The sequence below is a fragment of the Microtus oregoni genome, unplaced genomic scaffold (genome assembly GCF_018167655.1).
Source record: "Microtus oregoni isolate MIOR12 unplaced genomic scaffold, Mior012 000016F_ref0000370, whole genome shotgun sequence".
Lineage (NCBI taxonomy): Eukaryota > Metazoa > Chordata > Mammalia > Rodentia > Cricetidae > Microtus > Microtus oregoni.
This window is the reverse complement of record NW_024543075.1, coordinates 24,098,262-24,120,215: the sequence shown is the minus strand read 5'-3', so window position 1 is coordinate 24,120,215 and position 21,954 is coordinate 24,098,262. Positions and strand designations below refer to the sequence as shown.

General features: G+C 46.7%; 1 protein-coding gene across 2 annotated transcripts in view; it reads left to right on the top strand.

Annotated features, from left to right (window-relative positions):
* The window catches only part of Vwa3a (von Willebrand factor A domain containing 3A), a 63,693-nt gene that overhangs the window by 29,267 nt on the left and 12,472 nt on the right, over positions 1-21,954 (top strand). The window contains exons 13-28 of one of the 2 annotated variants that reach the window (XM_041666583.1): positions 224-289; positions 4,117-4,242; positions 4,681-4,816; positions 4,914-5,017; positions 7,073-7,153; positions 7,529-7,623; positions 8,735-8,854; positions 12,069-12,143; positions 12,335-12,479; positions 13,406-13,601; positions 15,609-15,679; positions 18,541-18,690; positions 18,926-19,006; positions 20,144-20,237; positions 20,851-20,961; positions 21,840-21,937. In XM_041666583.1, the coding sequence (XP_041522517.1) occupies positions 224-289; positions 4,117-4,242; positions 4,681-4,816; positions 4,914-5,017; positions 7,073-7,153; positions 7,529-7,623; positions 8,735-8,854; positions 12,069-12,143; positions 12,335-12,479; positions 13,406-13,601; positions 15,609-15,679; positions 18,541-18,690; positions 18,926-19,006; positions 20,144-20,237; positions 20,851-20,961; positions 21,840-21,937 (1,749 nt within the window). The remainder of the gene's footprint in view (positions 1-223; positions 290-4,116; positions 4,243-4,680; positions 4,817-4,913; positions 5,018-7,072; positions 7,154-7,528; positions 7,624-8,734; positions 8,855-12,068; positions 12,144-12,334; positions 12,480-13,405; positions 13,602-15,608; positions 15,680-18,540; positions 18,691-18,925; positions 19,007-20,143; positions 20,238-20,850; positions 20,962-21,839; positions 21,938-21,954) is intronic. The other variant, XM_041666584.1, reaches the window with a different exon arrangement.

Genomic DNA, 21,954 nt, shown 5'->3' with positions numbered 1-21,954 from the left:
CTCCAAAGCTCCCCTTTTACAGTTGGCACTAGTGACCTGGGCTGGCCTTGGAGACTGTGCATGAGGGGGGCGCCCACGCTGTTGACTAGAACACACCTCTCTTGTATCCGCTTCTCCCATTGGCAAACAGGAAGTGTGGGAGAGTCTGAAAGCTCAGACTAGGAAGGGTTTGTTAGAACATCGGTGTGGCCTCACCAGGGCTGATTCTGTCACCATCCCCCAGGCTGTTCTGAAGAACCTCACGGATGCACTTGGGGGTTCCTACCACTGCTACAGCCCAGAATCTGAGGTAAGCCTTCTGTAGACCGGCTGTAACTACCACCCGGGGCTATACCTGGGGATCTGGCCAGGACAGGCTCTGCCACATGCTTGCTCCCCCTACATCATCTTGCTGGCTCTCCGGGCTCAGTGACTTCACACGGGTAAATCACATGACGGTGAAAATGTGGAAAGAACAAGGACAAGCTGTCGGTAGCTTGTCTGATGAGCTGGCCACACACTTGTGAATCTAGGAGCAGTTCTAAGCCTGTTCAGCAGAGTCCTCCACCGCTTTCTATAAATGTGAATGCAGCCCAGGCGCGTTTCAACTCCCACCAGAGCCTCCACACTGAGACAGTGGCTCCAAACGTCTTCCCTAAATAAGCCCCTGCTAATGGGAGAGACTCAGAAAGGCAGAAGGGGGGCTCCACTCCTTAGCAGTCCACTCATTGGTGTCCTTGTCCCTGGTAACAGCTGAGCACCACCTACTCTGTGTTGTCAGAGGAGGTCATAGTTAACACAGTCCCAGCGGGCGGCTTCCCCTGGCTGATGGAGGATTCAGTCTAGGGGGTGTGGGGCTTCGTACCAGTCATGCCGGTGTAGTTGTAGAGAATTAGGAAGATCTCAAGTTCTAGGCCAGCTATATAGTGAGACCCTGTCTCAGAATAAAACAAAAGGAATGTAACCATCAGTCAACAGCCACGCCTGCCAATAGCTACCCAGGGCACCAAGTGAAGGAATGTTTGCCCCTCACAAGTTGTCTCCCAGATTTTTCAACCCCATTTAGGGGTCATAAAGTCTAGCTTTCATGTTGAAGAATCAAGGTCAAGGGCTGGAGAGATGGCTCAGTGGTTGAGAGCACTGACTGCTCTTCCAAAGGACCTGGGTTCAATTCTCAGCACCCACATGGCAGCTCACAACTGTCTGAAGATCCAGTTGCAGGGAGTCTGACACCTTCACACCAATGCACATAAAATAAAGTTAAATAAACCATAAAAAATTTTAAAAAAGAATCAAGGTCAAGCAACAGTCCATTTTGCTATTTCATTGTCCCAACTCTGATTGTAGATGCCACAGACTATAGGGGCTAGGAAAAGGAAATGAATGAAAACAGTAGCTGGAAGAAAAGTTTATCTTGTTTGGCATGGTGGCACATGCCTTTAATCCCAGCACTCAGTTGGAAGCAGAGGCAGGAGGATCTCTGTGAGTTCGAGGCCAGTCTGCTCCAGGACAGTTGGAGCTATATAGAGGAGAGAGGGAGAGGAAGAGGGAGAGAGAAAAGAGGAAGGGAGGGGAGAGGAGAGGAGAGAGAGGGGGAAGAGAGAGAAGAGAGGAGAGAGAGAGAGAGAGAGAGAGAGAGAGAGAGAGAGAGAGAGAGAGATCTTAAAATCTGGCTTCTACAATCCCAGCACTCAGGAGGTGAAGGTAAGAGATTAAGAGTTCCTTGGCTATGTTGAGAGCTTGAGACCAGCCTGGGCTTCATGAGACTTGTTCTCAAAGGAAAAACGAGCCAGTGGGATGGCTCGTTACTGCTTTTACAAGGCACTTGTCACCAAACCTAATGACCTGCATCCCATCTCCCAGGACCAACATAGAAGGAAAGAACTAACTCCAACAAGTCGTCCTCTGCCCTCCACACATGAGCTATGGTACTCGTGTGTGTGTGTGTGTGTGTGTGTGTGTGTGTGTGTATGCATATTCACACAGTCAGATGATGGGTGATGGATAGATGGATAGATGGATGGATGGATAGATAGATAGATAGATAGATAGATAGATAGATAGTAGATAGATAGATGGTAGATAGAGGGATAGATAGATAGATAGATAGTAGATAGATAGATGGTAGATAGAGGGATAGATAGATAGATAGATAGATAGATAGTAGATAGATAGATGGTAGATAGAGGGATAGATAGATAGATAGATGGTAGATAGAGGGATAGATAGATAGATAGATAGATAGTAGATAGATAGATAGATAGATAGATGGTAGATAGAGGGATAGATAGATAGATAGATAGATAGATAGATAGATGGATAGATAGATAGATAGATAGATAGATAGATAGATAGATAGATAGATGGTAGATAGAGGGATAATACATGTAGAGGAAAAACTGGAAGCTGCACCCATAAGTATCCCTTAGTCACTTCCCCTACCCGCTCTCTGGCAGTCCTCAGCTGCTTCCTGTCTCTGTGGACGTGCCTGTTGTGAGCATTTCCCCCAAATGGAAGCATACACCTTTTGTATCTGGCTTCTCTCACTTAGCATGGCATGCTGTAGCCATTGTCATACTTCACTTTCACGGACAGGTGACATTCCATTGTCTAGAGTAAGGATGGACATTGGGCTTTACACTTTTTGGCTTCCGTAAATACTGCTGCTCTGAAAGCAGGAACAGGACCCAAGTTCCCGTGTTGAGTGATCCAGCACAGAGCTAAAGTAAAACTGCTGGGTCCATGGTAACTCCAGGCTTGACTTTGTTATTGATGATGTGTTTTTTGTTTTTATTCATTTGGTTCTTGTTGTTTGTTTTGTTTGTTTGTTTGTTTGTTTGTTTTAAGACAAGATCTAAAACTAAATGCATGGCTCGGTGGTTAAGGTGGTTAAGAGCACTGACTGCTTTTCCAGAGGACCTGGGCAGCTCATCACTGTCTGCACCTCCAGTTCCAGAGGATCTGATACCCTATTCTGCCTGCCAACATCACCAGGCACAGATGCGGTGCACAGACATACATGCAGGCAAAACACCTATATACATAAAATAAAATAAAACTTTAAAAGACGCGGTCTCACACTACAGTGCAGGTTAGCCTCAAACTCATAGCCATCCTCCTGATTCTGGCTCCTAATTGCTGCAATTGCAGGCATATACCACCAGATACAGCTCTCTGTAGTTTTTTAAAGATAGTCTTACTATATAGCCCAGGCAGGCCTTGAACTTAGCAATCTCCTTGCCTCTGCCTCCCAAGTGCTGAAATTACAGATGTTCATCTACACACTTGGAATCTATGGGTTTTTTTTTTTTTGAGAAACCACAACAGCTACACCATCCCACATTCTCACCAGCACGACACAAGTGTTCTAATTCCCCACTTTCCCACCAATATTATTTTAAAATTATTATTAGTGTATGTATGTGCACACATATGTTGGAGGTGCTCATATACCAAAGCATGTATGTGAGGGTCAGAAGACAACACTGTAGAGTTAATTCTTTCCTTTCACATTTAAGTGAATTCCAGGGATCGAATTCAGGCTTGTACAGCAAGCCCTTTTCTCCACTGAAACATCTTGCTATAGCAATTTTTAAAAATTGCGCTTAATATCATCCTTGTCATCCCAGAGGATGTAAAATGTTCCTTTTTTTGGAGACAGGATCTTTCTATGTAGTCTTGACTGTTGTCTTCCGAGTACTGGGATTAAATGTGTGCACTATAGCCGGGCGGTGATGGCACACACCTTTAATCCTAGCACTCGAAAGGCACAGGCAGGTGAGTTCGAGGCCAGCCTGGTATACAAGAGCTAGTTCCAGGACAGCTAGAACTGTTACACAAAGAAACCCTGTCTTGAAAACCACGCACATACATACACACACACACACACACACAAAAAAAAAAAAAGAGGGTGCACCACATCTGGCTTAAAATGTTCCTTTGTAAAGTTAGAATTCTGCAAGTTAATACTGTATACATGGGACAAATACATTGGTGGGTCCTGTCTGGTATATGAACCTCAGTCTATTACCCTAGCCACTCAGCCTTGGGAATTGACTTGGAAGCTTGCCTTTTCCTACACTGACAACTCCCGTCATCCTGTGCCTTCTGAATAACTCATTGCTTCCATCACCCTAGCTCTATACCAGCAGGGACGTGGATGAGCTCCGAGCAGAAACCCAGAAGGCTCAAGACCTCCTCAGCCAGGTGCAAGCCCTGTGTCACAACAGCCCGTGTGAGGAGCTGACCTGCATGATCAAGGAGGTAGGTGGTACTCCACTGTTGCTGTCTGGGCTTGCCTTTCTGTTGCTGACACATTCGCTATGCATTAATCACTTGAGGTCTCATTTGTGCACCCTAAATCTGTGCCAGCCGGAGGTGGGGCCAGACCAAGGCTTCCTCAGTGGCATGGTGAACTTGTCACTTGAGTTTCCAGAAACCTTGTGATCTGAGCCTGTGGACAGATAGCTTGTCATCTTGGATCTTGGGTGAGGGGGAGAGGTGAACACACGGAAGAGAAACAGGTTTCTGGGGGCCTTTTCCTGTCCCCTGAAAATTCAGAAGCTCCTCAGAGAATTGCCTTCAAGCCACCTGCGAATGTTTTAAAAACCTCCACATGGGCGGGGGTGGAGGAGAGGTGTGCATGAATGATCTGAGCTCCGAAGTGTGATTGTGTAAGGAGAGCTTTTAAATTGCACGTAGATCTCTACAGAGATTGCCAAAGGACCATTCATAAGCCTCTTGCCTAAACCCCCGAGTCATGAAGCTCCTCTCGCCATCAAGTTCCCAGACTTGGACAAGACTTCTGCAGAATGGCTGAAGATCAATGGCCTAAAAGGTACCAAATCCCCAGAAAGGGCGGAGCCAGGAGGCTGACCAGGCTCGGACCCTTCAAGGCCTCCCAGGCAGTGCCTCACAGCTAACATGTTTTTCAGCCAAGAAGTTAAACCTTTATCAGATTCTGGCACCCAGCACCTTCAGTCCTGTGGAAGAATTTGTGCCCATTCTCCAGAAAACAGTATCAGCTACTATCCATGAGGTAATTTCAGGTCAGGCTTCTCTCCAGCCCTCTGCAGGAGTGCTCCCCTACACTACTTCCCATCTCTTATGTTATATTTGGATTCTCTCCAGCCCCCTGCAGGAGTGCTCCCCTACACTACTTCCCATCTCTTATGTTATATTTGGATTCTCTCCAGCCCCCTGCAGGAGTGCTCCCCTACACTACTTCCCATCTCTTATGTTATATTTGGATTCTCTCCAGCCCCCTGCAGGAGTGCTCCCTTACTCTACCTCCCGTCTTACATTATAATTGAACAGTGGAAGCTTAAGGCATAGCATGGGTGTGAGGGCCTGGGTGGGACTCGGGTTTTCCCTCCAGGACTCCTTATAAAACCTAGAGTGATGAGGCTGGAGATGCAGCTTAAGGATGGAGTATATTCAACAAGCATGAGGCCCTGGATTTGACACCCAGAATCAAAGTATAAACAAGCAAACCAAGAAATCTACCATAACTGTTGATTTTCAAAGATCTGAAAATGGGGACTGGGACAATAGCCCAGTCTATAGAATGTTTGCTTTGCAAGCATGGAAGACCTGAGTCTGGTTTTCAGCCCCATGTAAAAAAGTCCTACATAATATGAACCATTGAAAAGACTCTTCTCTGACTCAGTGGCCCCAGGTCTGGTACAAGTATAGTCAATGAATGCTCCCTGGATTGCTGAGTGACAGGCAGATGAAAGGTAAATTGGAAAGAAAGACAAGAATGATGTGTATTTGGATGGATGAAATATTGGTGAATATATTCATAGAAAAGTGGACGGTTAGATGGACGAATAGATAAAAAGCTGAATAGATGGATGGACAAATGGGTAGATTAATTGCCAAATGGAAATAATGATGAATAAATGGAAATGTATATGGATGGATGAATGAATAGATGACTGGATAGCAGGATGAACAGATAGATATATGGGCAGATGGTGAGTAGGTGGATGGATGGATGGATGGGTTGGTGGGTGGGTGGGTGGGTGGATGGATGGATGGATGGATGGGTGGGTAGATGGATGGATAGATGATGGGTGGGTGGGTGGATGGATGATGGATGGATAGGTAGGTGGGTAGATGGATAGGTCAGTGGGTGGATGGATGGATGGATGAGTGGGTGGATGAATAAATGGATAGATGGGTGGGTGGATGGATGGGTGAGTGGGTGGGTGGGTGGATGGATGGATGGATGGATGGATGGAAATGCTGATGAATGAGAAGGAATGTAAGTGGCTGGGTGGAAATTGGAACAGACGGAAAGATGGAAGGGAAAATAGGAAGGCAGATTAACAGGAAGGAATAAAGAAAATACAAAAGGATAAAAGAAAAATTCAAGAAATGATGGAGAGATGGCCAAGTAGAAGAATGAGGCGAGACGAGGAGACTAGGAGTGATTGGACAGATGGAAGGCAAAAGGAAAAGGGGAGATGTGGAAAGTGGGCAATACTAGCAGTGCAAAAATGACTAACCTCAATGACTGAAGCCACAGATACAGTGGTGCCTCGATGACACATGAGCAAACAGTATAACAAATAGGCATTGGGTGTCTGTAAGGCCTGTCTGGATTCCCAAATGTAAGAAACCACAGCCGGTATGGGTTTTTGTTTCTTTGTTTGTTTTTGTTTTTTGAGACAGGATCTTACTGTATAGCCTGGCTAGCCTGGAACTTGCTTTGTCTGCCTGCCTCTGCCTCCTGAATGCTGGGATTAGAGGCATGTGTCACCACCACTCCTAGGCTTCAGTAGGTTTTAATATCTCGGATTCTCACCTGCATTGCCACAACTCTTGAACCATGCCTTGGTGGCTTTGGTGTACAGAGGATCCCCCAAGAAGGCACCTGGCTTGCACGGCTCATAGGGGACCCTTCTCCTGAACAAGGCCAAGGGGTAGTATGTGTGTGAGTAGGTAGGGAATCTGACTTCGGATATGCTCAGAACCTGTTTCTCTCATGCATACGAGCCGGAGAGCCCAGTGCCCAATTTAAATGTAATATTTCCCACTGATGCCTCTGCTTATCTGTTCTCCATTTTCTCTCCATGTCTGAGTGCAGAAAGCAATGGTACAATTTGAATGGCATGATGGGACAGTGAAGAATATCCATGTGGAACCACCCTTCCTCTACGAGTACCAGGTCAGTAATGGGTCCAGTCCATTAAAATACGGGTTGCAGGAAGGTGCTATGGGCTATATAGACAACAAGCCATTGACCGGTTTCCCTGTGTGTCCTATGGGCACCTCCCACTACAGGACATAGATGCCGCAAACAAGAGTCTCTGCCTTTGGGGCGATATCTGCGTGTACCACATTTAAAGGAACTACTTAGTCTTTTCCTTCCCTAGTTTTGTTATGGACTGTCACGATGCACTTGCCCCTGACCTAGCAAAATATTTATACTGCCTGTGGGTACCATTTCCAGAAGTCATCTGGAGTGTGTCCCCTCCTCACAACCCCGGGCTTTAATCGCCACTCTTGGCACACTCACTCACGGTAGCCCATGTGTTTCCAGAAGCAACTCGGGAAAGCGGTGCAGATGTACGAGCAGCGGCTGCAGTGGCTCTCCCTGGGCAGCAGAAGAATCTGGGGAACGGTCTGCGAAAGGAGGTATTTATCCTGCAAAGTGTGCTCTTGTTCTCCTGGGGTCTGCTGTGTGACCCAGCGTTTCTCCAGCTCCTGGTTCCCTATGGGCAGCCTCAGAGCCGTCGTCATCCACACCAATATCATCATTGTAACTCAGGATCCGTACAGTTAGAAGCAACAGAGAGATGGGCGTGGTTGTACACACCTGTGTTCCCAGCTCCTGGGAGGTTAAGGCAAGGGGGTTAAGGATGTGAGGCTAGCCTGGGTTACATGGTTAAGACCTGGCACTCACACCACACACACACACACACATACGCACGCACGCATGCGCACACACACACACACACACACACACACACACATAACTGAAGCTCAAAGTGAGCTTGGAAGGTAGCAGGCTGATGAAGGTAACTGAGAATTCTAGCCCAGGCTTGCTAGCTGTGTGACTGCATCCAGAGGGTCAGTCTTGTCAAGCATCCCCCAACTCTGCCTTCCTCTCTGTGGGCTTGGTTTTCAGATAGGGTTTTCCCTGCAGGTCGTAATTATAGCCGTGGGACCACTTTCTACTCTTGCATTTCCAGGGCTCGAGCATCCATGGGCCATCAGACTGACCAGGGAGACATGACATTCTCAATTCCCAGGGTCAAATGCCCACTCCTTAAGCATGATGTGTGCCAGCTCCACCCAGCTCATATGAACTGATAGAGATAGTGTTCCCGAGAAGAGATGAGGATGCCATTGGCAGAAAAGATGGCAGATGCTGAATTGGGCATCACATGGGGGAGGAGGGGCATCCCAATATGCCCTTATTTGATTCTTTATAATTGACTATAAGGAATCGTTTGGCAAAGACTTTGTCGTGGCACACCAACGGAAAGAGAGACCTTGTGACTTGAATGTCACCACGGGCAGTCCACCGCCTTCATACATTTCACCACAGAAGAAAGGTCCCACAGTGCACCTCGATTACTATCCTACGCCTACTTCTGTTGGGCTCGGCCCACAGAGACGCTTGGCCGTCTATGAGTCTGGCATGCAAAATCTCCCTGGAAAAATCTTTAAATAGTAAAATGGAATGGAACAAACATTATCTGAGCGATTCAGGTTGCCTCTTGAAGCTTGTGTTTCCCTTTAGGGTTGTTATACTGCTGGATGTCTCGGTGACGAATTCCATGTACATTATTCATATCCAGCACTCCCTGCGACTGCTGCTGGAGGAGCAGATGTCCAACAAAGACCACTTCAACATCATCGCGTAAGTCCCCGGAGTCCCCACGAGCGAGGGGGGAGAGGCTGTGTGGATGCCGCCACCAGGCTGAGGCTTCAGGCAAACAGCGATGTTATGAGGGCCCAGCACCCTAGTGCTCATCGGTTTATCTGATTCAGGTGATCTTGTTTGGAGTCTTAAATAATTGAATGGCTGCAGGGCTATCCCACTGGGGCAAAGAGGGTAAGTGGCCCCAAAACACATGATTTAATCAGCCAGGGTGGTGTAATTCAGCCCATTGCCCCATTTGGCTTTTAAGCTAGTAAACACAGCAGAGAGGGACCCAGCCATGCCCTGGCCTTAATCTTAGCCTGGTTCTAGCAAGCACTGCAAATACTTGTTACTCCAATTCTAAATTAAATTATAATTTTAATCTATAAATAAATAGTATGCAAAATTTGAAGCTATATATAGCTTAGCTATAGTTTTTAAAAGTTATGTGTCATTTCAAAATTATATATGTAGTTTCTAAAACATACATTCATTTTTAGAAATTATATATGTAATATTTTACATGTTACTTTAAAAATTGCAAATTATACACACACACACACATATATATATAGTTTGAAATTGCATGTGCAATCATGGTGGCCTTTAATTCCAGCACTTGAGAGGCAGAGGCAAGAGAATCTCTGTGAGTTGGAGGCTTGCCTGGTCTGCATAGTGAGTTCCAGAACAGCCAAAACTACACAGACAGACCCTGTCTCAGGTGGTGGTGGTGCACACCTTTAATCCCAGCACTCGGGAGGCAGAGGCAGGTGGATCTCTGTGAGTTCGAGACCAGCCTGGTCTACAAGAGCTAGTTCCAGGACAGGCTCCAAAGCTACAGAGAAACCCTGTCTCGAAAAACCAAAAAACAAAACAAAAGCAAATAAATGCTATATGTTATATCTAATTATATATCATATATAGAGGTTATTAAATTTAAATAGGATACTATGTGTCAGGTGTGGTAGCATAAACCTGTAACCCCAGCATTTGAGAGGTGAGGTACGGTAGTTCATGCCCATAATCACGGCATTTGGGAGCTACAATTTCGAGGCCAGCCTGGGCTGCCTAGTAAATACCAGGTCGGCCATGGCTGCATAGCAAGACCCTGTTTTGAAAACAGGAAATACACTTTTTTTTAAAAAAAAATTGCATACAATTTTAACTAGAGAAGGCCTAACATGAGCTCACAGGGTATGTCCTCAGTCTATTAAGTCAGCAGATAGTATTAAATAATAGGCCAGGGTCTAATCATTCCTTAATAAAATCTAATAAAAAATTCAAAAGAAATGCTTAGGGCAACATTTTCCTTTTTTATTAGCACATACCAATTACACAAAAATAATGGGCTGTATTATGACATTGTTTTTTATACATATATATATATACACACACACACACACATATATATATATACACACATACACACACACATTTCTATATACCCAGCCCTATTATCCTCTCTTATCCCTCCTTCCCCTCTCCCTTGTTCCCTTCCTTGGAGAAACATTTTATACAGTATTTTCATCTGTTTAGTCTACCTATCAAGTCTACAAGGTTTCATTGAGAGCCTGCTGTGTGCAAGGCAGTATATTGGCACTGGGATCCAGAAATGAGTATAAACAGTGCCTGTCAAGGAACTTAAGGCCTAGTAGGGAAGACCCATGAAGAGAGGAGTGCTGTGAGCCTTTGCTATAAATAGGTAGAAGGTTCCATGGACTGTGAAGGGTGGAAGGCAGCCTCAGCCCATTCTGGCTGGGCCCAGGACCCAGAAGCATGTCACCAACTGTTCATAAACACCATTTAAGTGTTTAGTGTCAGGGTCTCTTAAAGAGTTGCACAGTTTTGGCTGCTAACACTTAAGAAAGGCTTTCTTAAAGGAGCCATGCCTCTGCTAGCCACCGGTAAACAGAGCCTACCTGAAAAAAAATGCAGCTACCAAGAAGTTCCAGTTGACTTCCATTTTTGTAGGTCTAAAAACTTTTTTTTTAAAGTTTTTGAGGCTTTATGTGGATGTACATTGCCAAACATTTGGGCGAAGTGTGTAGACACAAGTTTCTGTCCCACCTGGTCCCGCAGCCCTTCAGTCCCCAAGAAACTCACAGAGGCTTATATTAATTATAAACTGTTTGCCCTATTAGCCCAGGCTTATTATTAATTAACTCTTATAACTTAAATCAACCCATAATTCTTATCTATGTCTGGCCACATGGCTTGGTGCCGTTTCCCAGTGCAGCGTTCTCATCTTGCTTCTTCTGTATCTGAGTGGCAACTGCAGACTGAGCCTTTCCTCTTCCCAGAATCCTCCTAGTCTGGTTGCCCCACCTTTACTTCCTGCCTGGCTACTGGTCAGTCAGCATTTTATTAAACCAATACAAGTGACAAATCTTTACAAGGTGCAAGAGCATTCTCCCACAGCACCCAAGGGCCGTAGAAGTTTTGTGAACTGACTCGTAGAGACGCACGGCTGCAGGTGGCAGGAAGAAGGCAAGAGTGCCTTCCCAGGCGGAAGCGTGAGGGCGATGGACTGAGGCAGGAGCAGTGGTGGTGCATTTTCCAGGGAGCCTGTCCATCATGTCAAAGGGAAGAGAGAGGAGTTGCTGGGGGACAGAGTAGCTTGCCAAGGTTCTAAAGAGTGGAGGGCTCACAGCTGTATTGGGTGATGGGAAAGGGCATGGCGAGTGTCTACTAAGGAGGAGTTTTATGCGATTCCCAGAAGAGACTGGCACAGAGGAGGCCTGGGTTCAGCATAAGAGATCCATCTCGACCCAGAGAAAGGTGCATTGTTATCCATAAAGGGATAAATTCTCCTCTTGGGAATCCTAAGTTCTGTCTTATAAAGAAAATAAGATCGTGCATATTTATAGAAAAAGTCCAAAGTTCAACCTGAGCAGAAAAGTGCTGTGAGGGGGGCCAGGCTCCAAGAGTCTTAAACAATGAATTGTTCCCTGCACAGAAGGAATCAGAGGGCAGCAGCCAAAGCTGGCCCGCACTGTTCTTGCTTGAGAACTCTGGCGCTGTCCCACAGGGAGTTGGCTTTGATGTGTTATGAGGAACAAGAAAATTTAGTGACTATCCTGGGCCAGCAACATTCCAACATTTGAGGGGTTGTTGCCAGAATTTCGTCTCCCTAAAGGCCTGTAAAGCCCAAAGAACAGACACACAGAATGGACGCACCTCCTAGAAACACGCCCCCTTTGCTTCCTCAAAGGTTTGGAAGCACAGTTGAGAGCTGGAGGCCAGAGCTGGTTCCCGTGAGCCACGACAACTTACAGAGCGCCTGGCGGTAGGTGTTGGAGGCAGAGCCTTCCTGTTGCTGTACCTTAGCTGCCCTGTGGCATTGTCTTCCCTGTCCCCCTCTCTACCTGGATGTAGCCCTCGGCAGCCCTACCCTCCCGCAGCCAAGAGCAGATGTCAGAAAACAACTTTCTTCTCTCTGTCCTTGGGACCTCAAGGCTTATGTCCCTGCCTCCCCAGGTGGGTCCTGGGTCTACAATGTCAAGGAAGCAGAAATGTCCTTGGCGCCCTGCGGAAGGCCGTAGAAGTGGACTTCAAGGATAAAGGCAAACATGCATCTCAGGGCATCTACCTCTTCACAGGGGGTGTCCCTGACCAAGATGTGGTGAGTAGCCTCCCTCCTAGACATCTGTTGTCATTTTCGTTGTCGAGACAGGGTTTCCCTGTGTGCCCTGGCTGGCTTGGAACTTGCTTATGTAAACCAGGCTGGCTTCAAATTTACAGAGATCCACCTGCCTCTGCCTTCTGCTGCTTTGCTTTCTTTCTTTCTTTCTTTCTTTCTTTCTTTCTTTCTTTCTTTCTTCTAACTTTCTGCAGTGTTAAGTATAGACTCCAGGCCCTCCTTTTTTGCTAGGCAATCGTTCTACCACTGAGCCACACCTCTCAACCCAGCACAAGTATCTAAACTACCTCTTCTCACGCTTTAGCACAGACAAGAACCTAGGGATGCGGTCACAGCGCAGCTCCCGCCCGGCTCAGCAGGTTTTAGTCGGGAAGGGAGAATCTCACCACTAACAGGCTCCCAGCTTGTCCGTGCTGCTGCTTACAGACCCCACCTTCATCATCAGGTGTTCAGGCCCCAATCTCTGCCATACCGTGTTAAAACATGAGAAGAAATTGTATCTCGGGCCCTTGTCTTTCTGTCTGTACACAGCACTGGACCAAGCACACAGTAGGCCTCAGAAAAAAATGACAGAGAGCTAGAAAGATGGCTCAGTAGTTAAGAGCATCTACTACTTTTGTAGAAGGCTAAATTCAATTCCCGGCACCCATGTCGGGTGGCACACAACTGTCTACAATTCCAACTCCAGAGAGTCTAATACCCTCTTCCGGCCTCCATGGAAACCTGTGCTCAAGTACATATATACCCACCACACACACACACACACACACACACACACACACACACACACAGCCCCCCCCACACACAATCAGAAACAGCTGTTTTAGAGGAAGATGACCAGCTGAACTATTGGAAGATCAGCAGCTCCCAGGCCTTGGGTGTGGACTTCCTGTCTCTCTTGCCCGCAGTCCTTGCTCAGCACCTATGTGGCAGAGGCCTGTGGCGGTTGCGACCTCCAGCTGAATGTCTGTCTCTTCTATGTGGGAGAACCACTACTGGACACCACGCCCCCTGCTTGCTATGCCAGCCGGACTGACACAGCTGCTGCCTACAAAGAGATCACCCGGGCTGCCAGAGGTCGCCTGCACTGGTTTGGGGAAACAGGTGTGTGGGTGTTCCCTGGTCCCTTGCCACTTTCTTTCCAGATGGTGTCTCAGTACTGGTTCCCTTTGACACTGAAAAAGTCCCAAGAAACAACATATGAAAGTCACATTTATTAAATCAGGAGGGCCGGCCGGAGAGATGGTTCAGCTGTTAAGAGCACTGATTGATCTTCCAGAGGACCCAAGTTAGAGTCCCAGCACCCACAGGGTAATTCATACCATATGTAACTCCAGTTCCAAGGGATTCGATCCCTTTGTCTGGTCTTCCAAGGTATCTATCACTAATATGGTACACAGTCACACATGCAGGCAAAACATTCATACATGTAAAATAGTAGAACAATCCTAAAAATTAAGAGTAGGAGGCCAGGGACATGATTCAGTGGCTAAAGGGGCTTGCCATCAAGTCTGAGTTCAATCCCTGGATTACACATGGTGGAAGAAGAGAATCAAATCCCACAAGTGGGTCTCTGACCTTAGCACACATCTCATGACCTTAACATGGCATGCACGTGTGTGTGAATACATACACACACATAAAAATGTATATTGAAATGAAAGACTAGGCACATAGCTTCGTGGTCAAAGGCACACTTAGCATTTGTAGGCCGTGGGTTCCATCCTCAACCCTCAAGTGTTAAGCTAATGTTCTGGAAATGACCAGTGATGTTGGGTGTGCAATAGCGTGGTTGCACTTAGTGCCACTGAACTACAGAGCTGATGTGGCTCTGAGCAGATGGCGCAGCTCAGTGGCCGGGTTAGTCCTTTGTATGCCCAGGTTCAATACCCAAATCCCCCAAAAGTAAATGGTGAAGTTTATGTTGGATATATTTCACTGAGGGTGATCTCAATGGTAGAGTGTTTACCTAGCAAGCATAAAGCCCCATGAAAGATGCCTCACATTGATATGTGTGTGTTATGTGTGTGTATGCGTATAGCACATGTCGGTAATTATAGTACACACACACATCAGATCTAGAACACACTGGAAAGATTCTTTAGAATTATAGTTCCCAAAGTGTGTTATATTCATAAGGAACCCATAATATATCTGTACATGGTGCATGGAGCAAGACCATGTTCTCTCTCTATGTATCTCTATCTCTGTGTGTTTGTGTAATAGTTATGAAAATTAAGATGCACATTTTAACATTTTAGAAAAATGCTGACTTTGTTGGCTGTAATGAATTTTCATTTTTAAAGTACTCTTAAAGCACAAGAAGTAAATGAATTAAAATACATGAAATCAGTGATGGCTTAGATGGTATACATATGGAAAAATCCTTACAATGTGGGAGGGATTGAGCCTAGGACACACTAATTCCTTCCAAACTCTGTGACTCTCAGATGAAGTGACTTCGAGGCAGGACATGCCTGGGGTCGGAGCTCTGGAGCAGTTTGCAGATCTTTTTTGCTGTGAGCTTGTTGGCTGGGCTCATTGACATTCCCAGCAATGATCACTAATAATACAAACAGGGAACAGCTATGAGATGCCAGGCACAGCTTAAGCGTCTTATGGACACTATATAGCTTGATCTTCACCACAGCCCCGTGAAGCAGGTGACTATCTGCCCTGCTCAGCAGATGAGTAGCTAAGGCAGAGCCCAAAGGACAGAAGCTGAACCCAGACAGGTCAGCATTAATGCCCAGTGTACTTGCCTGATACTAGAGTCCCACTCAAGAGCGACATTGATATTCACTGCAGATGTTAGTCACCGTAAATAGTTACCATGTCGGTCATTATTTCTTATTCCATAGAGTAGCAAAAACCTTTGAGCCTAGCTTGCCCGTCCTGTGAGGGCCAGGACACTGAGTTCCATGGTCAGCTGCACTCTTGGTGACAACATACCACTGGATGATACGGGGTTGGGGCTGGTCAGGTCAGTCCACTACGCTTCCTTCTCGTCCAGTGGGCATGTCACTTCCGCATAGCCTTCCTGTGTGCAGGTGTTGACACGTGCCAAGTTCCATACCTTCACCTATAGCTCAAGATGTGCTCTGTTTCCAGGTATTTATGAGAGTGATGACATCAATGCCATCATGTCTGAGATAGAAAACGCCCTCAACTTCTCCCAAAAGGTACGCCTTGGGCTCAGGTTTAATACACGTATGGTCCTTGTGTCTAACTGCCATGGCTCTTGCAACAAAATACTACAAGCACAGTAGTTTGGACCAAAAAAAAAAAATTAACCATTTATGCTTCTGTGTTTCCAGAAGTCTGAAATCAAGGTAGCAGCAGGGCCATGTTCCTTTTGTAGGCTTTGGGTAGTACCCTTTGTTATTGTGTCCCTTTAGTTTTGACAAAAAAAAAAAAAAAAAAAAAAAGTATGTTGGATGCTTATTATAAATAGCATGGAAGATTTCTGAGACTGTTTTCATAGGGGAGACAATTCAAACACAAAACCCCAAACACAGCAGAAATAGCGGGGAACTGTAGCCAGTGAACAGTCAATGGATGGAAAATCACTAAAAAGGAATTGATTAGGCTTCAGGGGTGCAGAGGCTCCTGGTAAAGAGAGCTTAAGGGCCTAGAACTCAAGCAGAGGTATAAGGCTATCAAGGGGAGAGTGGCCTTGCTGAACTTACTGAGCCAATTCTTTGCTAAAACTGAGCTGAGATAGCCTACCTAATCAAGAAGGTGTCTCCAAAGTTTGGTCCATACGTAAGCATTCCTCAGCTGTATAACCATAATTCTGACCTAAGCTCCCACCTGCACATGGCTCTCCACCCTCTGTATGCCGCTCTTTTCTCTCCCACGAGAACACTAGTCATATTAAATTGAAAGGCCTGCCCTACTCCAACATGACATCATCTTGACTTAGGTTTTAATTTCAGCTGCAAGAGACATTGTTTTTAAGGTCATATTTGCAATTAATGTTTGCATCATATCTTAGGAGATACAAATCAGCTCACACCAGCTTCCCTCTCCATGTCTAGATTCACTGACAGCCAAGACTTCAGAGGCAACGTGGACCCTCCCTGTTTTTCATTGAATTTTGATCTATATGCTGTAGATTATGAGCTCCTTTGAGTTCCTTCATCACACCCAGCCCCTTCCTAATCTCACCCTCTGTGTGTGTGTGTGTGTGTGTGTGTGTGTGTGTGTGTGTGTGTGTACTTTTTGAGACAGCCTTTCTCTATGTAGTGGTCTTTGCTGGAACTTGCTTTCTAGACCAGAGATCCTCCTGCCTTGGCCTCCCAAGTGCTGGGATTAAAGGTGTGTACCACCGCCACCCAGCTCTAAGCTCAGTCTTTGCAACTGCTATATTCTCTGCCTGCTATTCCTTCCTAGATTATCCATGGCCTGCACTTTGTTATTCAAAATTCATTTAAAAACTACTTCCCCAAAGGAGATTTGAGTAGTACCTATGCAACTAGAAACCTGGGAAGGATCATGCCGGGAGCAGTGAGGATATGGGAATAAGGGAACAGACAGGAGAACATCTAAAGATGAATGGACCAAATTTAGAGCTGATGGAACATACAGTGTGAAGAACAAGGAGAAACGTAAAAGTAGTCCCCAAGGTCTTCTCTGGGACAACTAGCAGACAGTAGTGTCACTGACCAACCGGAAGAGAATGTAGGAACAGTCTATGGTAGGAGAGTTTGGGGCATGGGGGTAAAGCTAAGAGAAAGGTGGGCTTGCCTATGAGATAGCAACTGAGGATGGCCTGAAGGCAGATGGGAAAATATATAGGGTAGAGAGAGATTTGGAGCAGTTCAAGCCTGGATGGCCAGGGTGTTTGTAGGGCCTGTAGTCAAGCCAAGGAAGAATCTGTGAAGGTCTCATCCTATTGCAAATATTACTTCCTGCCAGTCGTAGGATGACTCATCTGCACACAAGACAGAAGAGATATGGTGCATGTTCTTTTCCTCTGTGGCCACTAGGTCAGTGAACTGGAGGCTCCTATATGTGCCTTAGCTCTCTTCCTGAAAAGGCTCATCTGGGGTCTGTAAATCCCTGATTCTCAAATGCAGACAATCCCATCTCAAAGTTACAGATGTTTATGTTCAAAAAGTTCTTCCTTGGTTCTCTGAGTGTGAAGTAGTGGAATAGATAAGAAACTTTTCGACAAAAAGAATAATCACTGCCTGCAGTTCTACCCGTGTCTGTGTTGGGCCTAGGGTGTGGTGAGCTGACTGTGTGGTCCCTCAAGGGTTTTACATGCTGGCTTGCCCAGGCCCCTGGAGTTGACTTGAAGTTCCTCCATTACTGGACAAGAACCTTGTGCTCACAGATTTTTGGTTTACTGTTCTGTAAAGCAGTATCTTGGCTTCTTCATCAATGTGACAAATATTTGAGAAAAAAACAAGTTAAGGAAGGGAAGAATTATTTTAGCTTCTAGTTTCAGAGATTTCAACCCTGGTTGAAATAAAGCTGGTTCCTTGGCTGTTGACCTGAGGTGAGGCTGAGCATCATGGCTGGGGACATAGGTGAGGGTGAGCACCATGGTGGGGACATAGGTGAGACTGAGTACCATGGCAGGGACATGTTCTGGAACAGAGAAGCTGAATTTATGGCAGCCAGGAAGCAGAGAGGGTGGGACAGAGAGAGGCCTAGTTCCCATGGATCTGCCTCCAGATGACCTTCTTCCAGCGAGGCCCCTCTTCCTATAGTTTCTAGAACCTCTCAGAGCAGTGCAAAGGACCAAGCATTCCATACATGAGCCAGCGGAAGACTTTTCATATTCAGACCGTAAGACTTGGTTATAAAGTGGGATTAGCAAGTCTTGTTGGCCTGAGGGCTTGTGACCCCAAACATTAATTTGCCCAGTGTCCAATACAATAAAGGAGTCCTTATTCTTCATAAGATTAATCCACAGCCCCAAACTGCATTCTCTGGGCAGAAAGAAGCATCCAGAGGACTCAGTCCTGCTGTGCATGTGTGTCTATCTACCCACGATGACCAGTGTGTTGCTAACCACCCACCCCCATTGCAGTGTGCCTTCCTTGTGGCTTCCCTGAAGAACCACTCTGGAAAAGAACTGCAAAGCGCAGCCCTCCAGAAAGACAAGCCAAGGATGCTCAAGCCAAGTCCGCCCAGGAATCTCTGTCCTCCCAAGCCCACAGCCCCCTCGGTGGCCAGAATGGTTTGACTCCCTTCCCTAATAACACACAGAGGATTTGTTTCCAGTTTGTCTCCTTGTCTTTCCTAGATCTTAAAAGGACTGGGCCAGAGCTAATACTGGAGGGGGCAGAGACTCGGGGAGGGACATCCCCTGGGGGTCCCTGGGAAGAGGACCTGCCTCTTAGCTTAGAGGGGGTACCTATGGCTCCCCTACTCCCCTGTACTTTGATTATGCCTACCTCAGTTTCATTTCATAGCCCAGTTCTAGCATCTCCATGGAACTACACCTTCCTCCTCTACATGTGATAACTCAATCTGGAGGGTTTGTGGGGGAAAGGGTAAGGTCACTAATAGAATCTAAGTTGCTGCATACCAAGCTTAGTGGGGGTATGATGGGACTCTGAGACTCAACCTCAGCCTGCTGTGGCTTGTTGTCTCATTTACGGCCATCAAATGTGTCTTACATAAAATACTCACTGTTCACCTAAGTGGTCAGGGGACCTTTTAGAGGGGAGACCTTCACAAACCAGTGCTGTCTGTGATCAGAAGAGTCAGTGAGACCTGGAGACTGTCCAGCAGGTAGCTGACTAGTGAGCACATACATTTCAGAGTGGGAAAGTCTATCCCAGGGAGGTATAGCTTATCCACAAGGCTGCATCCCAGACTCACTCCCACCCCTCTTACTATTTCCCCATTATGGGAGAACCCCAGAATCTCAGGGCCTTTGAGTGGGACCTTCAGTGGGCCATGAGCTGACTCAGTATGAGGAGGGCTAGGCTGCACCATGGCCTCTATTGGGTCATCTTGACAGACTGAGCACACCCTGGAGTGATGGCGTCTAGGCCCTTCTCATCATGGTTCACAAAAGAGTTCCTTGCTGGCCTGGTGCCTCGGCTGACATTATTAAACCATTTCTACATTCTACTTATGCCAAGTAGGAAAGACTTTCTCTAAAACTGAGGGGCCCATGAGGACATAGAAACATCAGGCAGAGTGGTGCACACCTTTAATCCCAACACTTGGGAGGTTGAGGCAGGCAGATCTCTATGAATTCAAGACCAGACTGGTCAATATAGCAAGCTCCAGGCCAGCAAACGCTACATAGTGAGACGCTGTCTCAAAACAGCAACAAAACAGAGCACAGAAGTTACCTAAATGCTTGTTTGTCATACTGGAGGCCCCAAAAAAATCTAGTCTAGTAGGAAGAGAATCAGAAGACTAGGAAAGAACATTCTGGCAAACACAGTGCTCCTCCAGTCCATACTACATGCATAAATGCACACATTCATCCACTTCCCCCCCACAAACCCAGAGTGAAATCCGCTACAGAAGGTAGGCTAAATATTCCCCAGGTACTAACTCCCTTAGATCCCTCCCTGGAAACCTTCTTGATTGACAGGTTGAGGTCAGGGTGACTGGGGAACTGCCCACCACAGGCAGCAGGCCTCTGATGGGAAAGACGGCCTGTTTTCTAGAGCGTTAAATATGCCTGGGATGGAGAAAAGAGAGCTGAAAACCCGAAAGCTCTGAAGGGTCACCCCCTCGGTGGTGAAGGAAGCCCCTCTCCAGGTAAGGCATGGTGGGGAGAGGAGGGGATGGAGGGTCAGCTCAGGCACCACTGAGGCATGAATTAATAATGAAAGGGACTGAATGGTGGTGGTGTTTGACCGGCTGCCAGGCCATCATCTAAGATGCTCCTCATGAGACCTGCAGCCCTCAGTCCTCAGCAGCCAGCTCCGTTTGGTGATTTTACTCACCGGGTTCAGGCCCACGGGGTTCATCAAGAGAAGTCATAACTGTTTCTATGAAAGTATGCACTCACATAAACCTGCGACTACATATCTTCATTTTGAAGAAAAAGATTAATAGCCATGTGGTTCAGGGCAGCAAGCCCAGGAGTCTCCACTCTGTTTCTCATCAGCCCATCTGTAACCTGGGGGACCACGAGGAAATGGCACAGGCACACTAAGCACTTCACACTGTCCGGGAAACCTAAGGACCTGGGGATGGTAGCTCCAGCTATTACCGGTCCAGACAAGGGCAAGGAACCTGAGATGGGAGCCAGGAGCCTGAGCATCCCGTGTCCGGGGTAGACGGTAGCTGAGATTGAGATAGCCAAGCAGTATGGCTCCATCAGTGGGACCTAGAGAGTAGCCCAACCAACAACTCAAATGTCTTCCAGCCGCAGCCCATCCCAGGAAAGAAGGGATGATGGAACAGAAGAGGAAGGGCAAGCCCAGGTCAGAAGAGCCTGCACTCACTCTCTTCTACACAGACTCAGGGAACAGTGTGGGTAAGCTGAAGCCAGTATGTGCATCTGAACAGTTGCTGGCCCTGGGCAACCTGCTGAGGATAGTAGCCCCGTCCAGCTCCCTCAGGACTCTGCCTCTGAAGCAGGCCTGACCTTAAATAACTCAGTTCTCCCAGCCAAAGCAATGAGCATGTGCAGGTGGGCTCTCTCACTGTCTTTGGACACACTGGTGCCTTCTGGGACAGGCAGTTCTCTGAGCCGTGAGGACAGTTAGGAGAGGGATGAATTGAAGATTTCCCTAGACCCACCATTGGGTCACTATGAAACTGTATCTGTATTAGTTACTTTTATTCTTCATATTATCAAATGCAAACAAAAACAACAAAAGGAAGGCTGTCTTGGGGCTCACAATTTGATGAGCTGTAGGACATCCTAGTGGGAAAGTTGTGGAGGAAGAAGCTGCGGCACCAGAGACACAAAGACGCTGGTTATACCGTGTCCACAGTCAGGAAGCAGAAAAACTGAATGCTGATTCTTCCTCCCTTTTTTCCCCATTTATTCTGTCCAGAACCCAAGTTCATGCAATGGCGCCACCCACATTCAGAATGAGTCTTCCCCCCTCAGTTAAATCTCTCTGGGAGTTCCCTCACAGAAACATACAGAGGCCCGTCTTATAGGTGGCTCTACATCCACGCAATTCAACAATGAAGATGAGCCCCATCACAGTGCCCATCTAGCTGGATTCCCTGCTAAGTGGAGAAGGGGAGCCCTGCATTGCCCAGCCCTACCCTGATAATTTACTTTCTACATCTTCAGCAAGTTCTACCTTAATAACTGGCAGTGAATTTGACTTCGGGGAAATTGGCATAAGAAAGGGAGGAAGAGGCAGATCCATGGTAACACTGCTGTGCTTCTCCTAGGCTCTGTGTACAAGAGGTACCCTCAAGGGAAGTCGGTTAGGAGGACCAACTCTTCTATTGAGCTGCCCAGGAAGGATACTGTTTGCTCAAGTCGAGAGGTATTCAGTTGTTCACA